The sequence below is a fragment of the Crocodylus siamensis genome, chromosome 10 (genome assembly GCF_052110815.1).
Source record: "Crocodylus siamensis isolate JL-2025a chromosome 10, ASM5211081v1, whole genome shotgun sequence".
Taxonomy (NCBI): Eukaryota; Metazoa; Chordata; order Crocodylia; family Crocodylidae; genus Crocodylus; species Crocodylus siamensis.
Genome location: NC_143404.1, coordinates 23,380,614 through 23,389,389, shown reverse-complemented (window position 1 = coordinate 23,389,389; position 8,776 = coordinate 23,380,614). Strand labels below are relative to the sequence as shown.

The following is an 8,776-nucleotide window of genomic DNA, read 5'->3' as shown; positions in this document are numbered from 1 at the left end:
GCACGCGCAGAAGTCACCCGGAAGCTGAGGCTTAGCGCCGTTTTGCGCCGGCGTGCCTGGCCACTTCCGGTGCCAGGGGGCGGCCGCGCGGTGTTGGATGTCGGCGCCCTTCGAGGAGCGCAGTGGGGTGGTGCCCTGCGCCACGCCCTGGGGCTGCTGGTACCAGACGCTGGAGGAGGTGTTCATCGAGGTGCGGGTCCCTCCGGGCACGCGGGCCAAGGACGTGCGGTGCCGCCTGCAGAGCCAGCGCCTGTCGCTCTCCGTGCAGGGCCAGGACGTGCTCCAGGTACCGCCGGCCCGCGACGGAGGGAGGCCCCGTGGGGACGCCCCGGCTGTAGGGTTGCCCTCGCGTCTCCGGGAACGAGATGTAAACCTCCAGGAGGCTGCTGAGAGTCACCCTGGAGATCAATGATAGGGCATTCATTCAAATAAATATTCAATGTTGAATCTGATCTTATACAGTAACTCAGTGGGTATTTGAAATGTAATAGTAATGTGCGCTTGCCTTCCTGGCATGAAGTCTGCACACTGTAATCCATAGCTGATATACACAAGCACATGGGCATGTTTGCATTGTCACAGGCACGTTTGGTGTTCAGAAACCTCTTGGCATAAATTCAAACAGGGTTGGCAACCGTACAGGGTCAGTGTAGGCTTCAGGAGAGTTCCATGGGTTCTGTCGCATCACACCGCACAGCTTCCTAGGCAGCGGCTGTAGGATCTGTGCGGGGAGAGGGGGAACCCCCTTCTGGCCACACGGGCCCACACTGTGGCGCTGCACTCGGGCAGGGGGCGCCTTGGGAGCGAGCAGCGATCACGAAGCTCTGGAGGCCGCAGTGCCCTGGCTCCGGCCTCAGTAAGCGCTGCTTGAAGTGGAGGGAAACAGCCTGGGCTGACTTGTGCCAGAAACAGGGCTAAACCCCTCCCCACCAGGCATATGGAAAGCAAAGATACCCAAAGAAACCTTACTGGGAAGAAGTATGTGACCTGGGTGTAGCTGCCTCCCTTCTGTTCAGCTGGCAACGATCCTGCGGGCGCTGAAGGACCCGTGAAGTATCACTTGCTCCAAATGAGGCCCCTGCGCTGACCTGCTGTTGTAGGTGCCCACAGAGCACAGCGGGCATAGGTCTTTATGCACTAAGTGTTAACACTATCATTTGTTTCTCATGCTGAAGTGTCTGTATCCTGCTAGCCTGCTAAACGTTTCAGGTAGGATATGTAGGCAAAGTCCCTCCCTTCAAGCGCTTAACTGTAAGAAGGGTATTATTATACAAAAGCATTGTAAAATATTAGGCAGGCAAGGTACTTTGGGTAAATCTGTTATCTTTTATTAGACCAACTCAGATAGTTGGAAAATTCTTCTTTGCAAGCTTTCGGGTACAGTTATCCTTCATCAGGCAGAGGAAGCATCTGCAGATGGTCTGTGTTCTTCCTGGATAGAGTGGTAGAGCAGCCAGAGGCCAGTAGTTATGCAAGAAAGGCAGTCAGTTAAAATGTAAATTGAGTTGGTCAGTGGATGAGAGACAGGTGGGGGTTGGGGGGGAAGGGAAATGAATGTAGCTGTAGTCAAAGGAGGGAATGAGAATAGCTGGTAAAAAGTAGAGGGTTTACCTGGGGAGTTGGATGTTAGGCAGGTTATAATGTGTCATAAATCCAATGTCTATATTTAGTCCATGATTTTTTGTATCCAGTAAGTTGATGAAGTGAAGTTTGTAGGCTCATCTGTGAAAAGTGTTTTGTAAATTCCCTTTGAGAATTAGAACTGAGAGATTGGAGAGAGAATAGTTTTCTTGTGAGAAGTGGGCACCCACAGGTAATTGGTATTCTTGTCCTTGACAGATTTTCAGTGTGCATTCATTCTGGTGCACAGTTGTTGTTTGGTCTCTCCTATGTATTATCCATCAGTGCACTGGATGAGATGTATAACATTTTTGGAGGTACGGGTGTAAGATCCAGGAATGTTGATGGTTCTGTTGTGGCTTGTAGTAGTTTTGGGGGTGGTGGAGATGTTTGGTAGGTTTTACATTTCTTGTCATGGCATGGTGTGGATCCATTCACCATGTTTTGGATTGTAGGAAGTTTGCTTCTGGTGATGAGGTTGGCAAGGTTTGGTGCTTGTTTAAATGATAGAATGGGTGGTTCTGGGAAGATCTCTTTAAGAACAGGGTCTCCTAGTATGGGTTGCAATTGTTTGAGAATTTTCCGTATAGGTTCCAGGAAGGGATGATATGTCGTAACCAGTGGTGTGCGATTTATGAGGGTTTTTCTTTTGTACTGCAGCAATTCTTCATGTGGTATCCGGGTGGCTCTTTCAAAAGTACAGTCTGTCTGTCTGGAGGATTGTTCTTGTTATGTGAAAGCCTTTTGAGATGTCTGAGGTGAGGATCACAGGTGTTCTCAGTGCAAATTTTGTGGTATTGGAGGGCTTGGCTGTATATTACAGCTTTCTTGTTATGTTTAGGGTGATTAATGGTTCAGTGCAGTCTGTGGGTTTCTTGTATATGGTGGTCTGTATTTTACCATCCTGGATGGTGACCATAATGTCTCAAAAGGAAATGTTGGTATTGGAGTATTTTAGAGATAGTCTGAAGGAGGGATGATGATTCTTGAATTTCTGATTAAAATCAATTGGAGATTGCAAGTTTTCAGTCCAAATGTTAAAGATGTCATTGATATATCTTAAGTATTAGCAAGGGTTTGATGGTGCAGTCCTTGAGGAATTTTTCTTCCAGGTGGTTCATGAAAAGGTTGGCATATTGTGGGGACATTTTGGTACCCATAGCTGTGCCCATGGTCTGGTGGAAGTGTTGGTTATTGAAAGTGAAATTGTTATGTATGAGGATGAAGTGTATAAGTTCAAAAATATCTTTGGGTCTGTACTCTGAGTTGTAATCTTGCTCTTGTAGATATGTGAGGCAGGCTTTGTGTCCTGATTTTAGTTGTTAGTAATTGCTAAAACAGTCAATAGCACCACACAAATTTTGATACTGCAGAAGTCGATGACTGTTTTCCTCTGAAAGCAGACTTGCTTTTTTCTTGGTATTTTTCATTAGCATTAAAAATTGTATCAATTTTATGTAATGTTATAATTCTTTTTCAGGGTAAACTCTTTGACTCTACAATAGCTGATGAAGGGACATGGACATTAGGTATGAATATGCTTAAAATGAAATATTGAAAAGACACAATTTTTGTTTGCACCTCACTCTGTACTTTAAAAAATCTGACTTTGAAAAACAGGCACATACTTTTATTTTTTGTCCTGCTTTCTTCAACAGTGTATTTTTCAGGTGTGACATGAGATTGGCATGTAGTTTAACAAAAAATGATGAAATGTAAAATGCAATTAGTCTGACCCTCCATGTTAAGCACTTTTGTGGTTGTAATTGACTTAGATAAAGTAACTTAATCTTGTATTTGTATGTAGCATGAGTTGTACACCGAAATGTATAGGTTGAGGCTGACAGATAAATGCCTGGAAAAATTGGGTTCCAGTTCTCTAATGGAATAACTGTTAATTTAAAAAATAACCAGCACAGTTTATTTATATACAGCAAAAGCTTTGTTATCTGGCATCCATGGGAAATGGGGGGTGCCAGATAACAAAATATTCCAGTTAACTGAGAGGCCTGAACAGGTGTCTTTGCCTGTTTGGGCCGCCACATTGCAGACCCTCCCGCCGCATTGCTGACCTTCCCACGGGCCCTCAGGGGGGCCCCCGTGCAAGCTGTTATGTCCTGGGCTGTGGGGACTTGGCAAAACCGGAAGTGCCATGGTGGGCACTTCTGGTTTCACTTTTACCTTACAAGCCGGCATGGCAGTTAATAGAGCATGCCAGCTTGTCAAGTGCTGGTTAAAGCAGCTTTTACTGTACTGGCATAATAATTAGTCTGGGAAAAGTTTCTTGAAGAAACATGGAGCATATAATTACTATTTTTCTTGTTGGTTTCTCACTCATCCTTTACCACAGTGTGATACTTTATCCGCAACCACAATAGTTCTTTAACTGCTGTTGCTTGTGACGGAGATGGGAAATCACAAGATATGCATTCCCTCTTTAAAGAGTTAGGATATGCTTGTAGGATTTGGTTCTAGTGAACAGCAGATGCCCCACAAGAATTCATCTGAAGTTGAAATTGTTGAGTTTTCGAATTGTATTAGGCAATTTATTATTGCATTCTATATAAAGTATTCAGAAGTGTCTTCAGGAGGCATGTTTCAAGATCCTTCTTCAATTACTTGTTTTCAGGTGTGGAGGATGAACCTCCTAATCCAAAAGCAGTATGATTCATAGAATCATAGGGGAAGGGACCTGCAGAATCCTCTACCAGGTCAAAGGCATGATCCATGGCCCCCAGCCAGAGCTAGGCCAGAGCCATGACCAGAGGTAGCTGCATGGGGAAGGGGGCTAGAGGCAGTGTTGGGGGCAGGTAAGGGCCAAGGTGGTAGTGGCTCGAACCCTGAGCTCAGGTTGGAGTCAGAGCCACAGCAGCTGCCTGTTGTCCTGCTTTGTACTTTGATCCAAGACCAGCAGTTTCCCCACTGCCCTGCCCCATGTTGAAAATTGAGAGAAGGAAATCCTTGGATTTGTGTAAACGTGGTGCTGCATCACTAAGCCCATTCCCTGCCAGTATGTGATTTCTGTGCGGTACATGCATTTTGTAGTACTATACCCATTAATCTAGTTATAAGTGGGGTCTGGGGTGGTGCAGGCTTTAAGGCACACAATTGACAGCCTAAGAGGTCACAAGTTTGAGGCCATTGCAGAAGGCTTATAGTGCATGCAGCCTGTCAGATTCTAATGAAATCTGCAAATTCTGTTAAATACCTTGTCACAAGAACACAAAAAAAAAGAGTCCTAAATGTCCCAGGCAATCCTCTAATTTGAGATGCTTTCCCCTGTATTTGACTTGCTTGTACAGAAGTCTTTCCCCAATGACATTCAGCTGCATCCTTTTAATTTAATTTTATTACACTATTTTACATCTGTTCTATCCAAAATAACTTCTTGCCATCCTTGTTGTTAGCCATATTCAAAGCTCTTACTGTGGTTTTTTTTGTACAAATGAATTATTTCACAGAAGTGATGGTTATTTCTATTTTTCTCTTCCAAAGAGGACAGGGAATTAATACGTATTATTCTAACCAAGACTAATCGAGATGCTGGCAATTGTTGGGCTTCTCTGTTAGAAAATGAGTATGCTGCTGATCCTTGGGTACAAGACCAGATGCAAAGGAAACTTACGCTGGAGAGATTCCAAAAAGAGGCAAGTCAGAAGATAAAAATGACTGCTTTATGTGCATGTATGCAGGTTATGGAGAGTTCCTGTTCCCCTGAGCACTGCCAGGAGTAACTAGGAATAACGGCCACAAGCTGACTGAGAGTAGGTTCAGGCTAGACATCAGGAAACACTACTTCAGTCAGGGCGGCTAGGATCTGGAACCAACTACCAATAGAAGTGGTGCTTGCTCCTACCCTTGGGGGTCTTCAAAAGGAGACTAGACAATCCCCTAGCTGTGGTCGTTTGACCCCAGCATTCTTTCCTACCCATGGCAGGGGTTGGACTTGATGATCTGCTCAGGTCCCTTCCGACCCTACCAACTATGAAACTATGGCCAGGAAAAATAGGAGAGATTCTTTTGTTGTCCAGTTACATTCCTGTGGGAAACTGGAGTTGTTTTAGCTCAATCACGTTAGTCTTTCTGGTGATAGAAAACCTAAAAAAAAGCCCCAAAAACCCTCCTATTAGGACTTCAAAAGCTGTTGTTTTTGGCCAGTAGTATATAACTGGCTTAGGTTCTTCGGGGTTTAGTGTCAGTGAATGTTGCTATTAACTGACTGTAGAACCAGGATGGTCAACCTGTGGCATGTGTGCCATAAGTGGCACAGGCAGCTGCTGTGTGCGTCTGTCTGACACTTGAGCCCCAGGCCCTTAGAGATGGTGTTGGACAACAGCGCTGAGAGCCAGATTAACCTTTCCCTAGCCCAGCAGCTGCTGCCAAACTTGGGGATTTGTACCCTGGCTTCCTATATGCAACTACAGCAGTCATAGTAGCAGCATCCTGCCCCCACTTTATTCTGCAGGGGCTTCTGGAAGCTTTATGGCACCCCAGGTGACAATTTAATCAGGTTTGCCTTTGGATGGGGTGGAAATCAGAGGAGCACTATGGGAAGGGTTGGGGGGATGGGCCTTAAGTTGTGGCATGTCTACCAAAATGGTTGGCCACCATTGCTGTAGGAGAACAGAGCCTATAAAAGTAAACAGTGTGCTGGTCTCCAGACATACCTATATTTAAAGGTTTATTTTTTCAAAATAAAACTGCTATGCCTACATTAACACAGGGTATATAGTAAAAGCTACCAGTTTTCCAAGTGGTAAAGCCTCAGCCTATAATTACTTCCGTTTTGTTTTTTTGAGCAGATCTAATACTACAATCCTTTTCAACATAGTGACATCTACATATGACATTTAACCATCTTTTTGTAGAAGCATTAGTAATTTGTGGCAGCAGAGTTGTCAGATTAGAGTTTACTGGTTAACTGTGTCAGAAAATATCTGAATAATTCCTTTTACTGAAAATAAAATGGTTTTTAATTAAAAAATGTTATTTAGGACTGCAGAAGCTTATCTTTTCAGATAAGTGATTTAAAGGAATACTATGAAACTCAAAATGTACTTAAGTTTATATTAATTACATGTTACATATTTTCTTGATGGTAGAGATCTATCTGCCTTCTAAACTAAGGGTAGCAATACTGCAAACTCATTTTAGCAATAAGCTGTCTAGCCACTACCAGTCCCAGCATGCTTTTAGTTTATAATTGCTTATGCATGTGTGTACATTTTTGTCTCTTCATTCTCCCTGAAGAATTGAAACTGCTAACTTTCAAAAACTGTTGTCAGTTTGGAACAGTGTTGGACACTTTGATCTACATACTCATTGAATATTAACCCTTTTACAATTTTTTTCTTCCCCATATATAGAATCCTGGATTTGACTTCAGTGGAGCAGAAATTTCTGGCAACTACAGCAAAGGAGGACCAGACTTCTCTAGCCTTGAAAATTAAATTATTACCTTCAACTGGGTTTAATGATACCTGAGAGAATTCATTTTAAACTGAAGGGTTTGTAGCTAATGAAGACTTCATTTATCTACCCAGTGGAATGTCTCTGAACCAGTTAGTCTCTAATGTGCTACCCTGCCTTGCTTTCTCCCAAATGGAAGGTGTCTAGGCAAACAGCAAATGGTAAAGGGTTCCTGTTGACTTGTGCTAACTTGCTAAGAAGAAGATAATGTGCACACTTGACAAGCATATTATTTTAAATGACACATAAACAAATATTTTTGGAGAAGTGCTCCATATTAAATTGGAGTCACTGATATCAGGAAACCACTCTTATGAATGCAAGTTTTCAACATCAGTTACCATTTTCTTTTCAACAATAAATTCCACTGGTAAACCACTTAGCTGTGTGTTCCATAACTAACTTCAAAAAGTATGTTTGTGGCTCTTTCTGGGTAAGCAGCCAGCTGATGAGTTGAGTTTGATTCTAAAACTGGTGGCAGAATGAAGAGTATTACTCCAGGCTGTAGAAATTCAGATTTGACATTCTATTCAAGTGTCATATATCACCAAGGGATGAGTACGATGGTATCATGACTTGAGTACAAGTACTTTTAGATATGCTTAGTGTCTATATATTGATTGTGTGAAGAGAACATGTTTTGATTTCTGAAAGGGTAGAACACTAAGAGAGATGGCCATACTTAAGCTGTTAACTTGTGTATCTTACTGAATAACATGCCTGTGTGTAAGACAACTAATGTGCACTCATACATTTTTGTACGTAATCTGAATTAAAAAGTATAAATTTGTAACGATAGGTTTGTGCTGTTTTTTAGTGTAATCCCTAGGCAAATTATGTATTTTCAGGACCCAGTCTGGTAAGTTGACTGTTATAATGCCCGTTGGGTACATATAGGCTATCCAATTCTAAGGGTAGAAGGTAGAGATGCCTACTTAAGTTGTACCGTATTTTAAATATTAACAAGTAGACTGTTAATTTCCAGGTAGAGTCTCTGCCAGCAATTTATCCATTTAACTGGATTAAAAATGGTTAGTAATCTATTTAACATGGGGCAGTGAAAAGAAGGAATATGGTTTCAAGCAGATAAATCTAATGGGGGGAGGGGAGGAGTGAAATAACTAATGCAGAAGGTGAGAATTAGTTCCAGCAAGTATGGTTGAGTATAACATGGTGCTGTATTTTATTGAACCCTAGTTAGTAACAGGAGTCAGTACACTCTATTAGTAACAGAATGATGTTGGCAATCTGTAGCATATAGCTAATATTCCTGAGCAGTCAGTAAGTGTAGTGTTATAGCCTTAGTTTTGGGGTGGATAGAACTAATGAAAGTACATGATTAAAATTGTAAAGGTAATTCTTTTAAAGTGCACACAAAAGAAACATACTGTATTTACTCTAATACAAGATGAGGCTATTTTCCATTTAATTGGTGGGGGCAGGGGCGGGTGGTTTATGTGGCTGTGATGTTGGAGCTGCTGCCCTTCCCTTCCCCCGCCCACCACTTACCTCCAGTAGTGCCATTTACCTGTTAGTAGCTTCAGCTCCAACCCAGCTTGGGGCACAGAGCATGGGCTGCTTTCATCCCATGCCCAGCCATGCAGCTCTGATCCAGTTCCATGGCTAGAGCTGGAGTTGCCAACACCACTGCTGTGGCTGGAGCCCTGAGGGTCATGGCAACAGTAGG

General features: G+C 42.9%; 1 protein-coding gene across 1 annotated transcript; it reads left to right on the top strand.

The window, feature by feature from the left end:
• The first annotated feature begins 39 nt into the window (after window positions 1-39).
• NUDCD2 (NudC domain containing 2) lies at window positions 40-7,467 on the top strand. Its single transcript, XM_090064171.1, has 4 exons — window positions 40-286; window positions 3,101-3,149; window positions 5,116-5,267; window positions 6,987-7,467. The coding sequence occupies exons 1-4, from the start codon at window positions 98-100 to the stop codon at window positions 7,068-7,070; spliced, it is 474 nt and encodes a 157-aa protein (XP_089920297.1). The 5' UTR covers window positions 40-97; the 3' UTR covers window positions 7,071-7,467.
• The last annotated feature ends 1,309 nt before the right edge of the window (window positions 7,468-8,776 follow it).

Bases quoted from the DNA above. Each gene is read 5' to 3' on its own strand.
- NUDCD2 (XM_090064171.1), top strand. From the start codon at position 98: ATGTCGGCGCCCTTCGAGGAGCGCAGTGGGGTGGTGCCCTGCGCCACG. The intron at 287-3,100 runs GTACCGCCGGCC...ATTCTTTTTCAG, and splicing joins AGGGCCAGGACGTGCTCCAG to GGTAAACTCTTTGACTCTAC. The intron at 5,268-6,986 runs GCAAGTCAGAAG...CCCCATATATAG, and splicing joins TGGAGAGATTCCAAAAAGAG to AATCCTGGATTTGACTTCAG.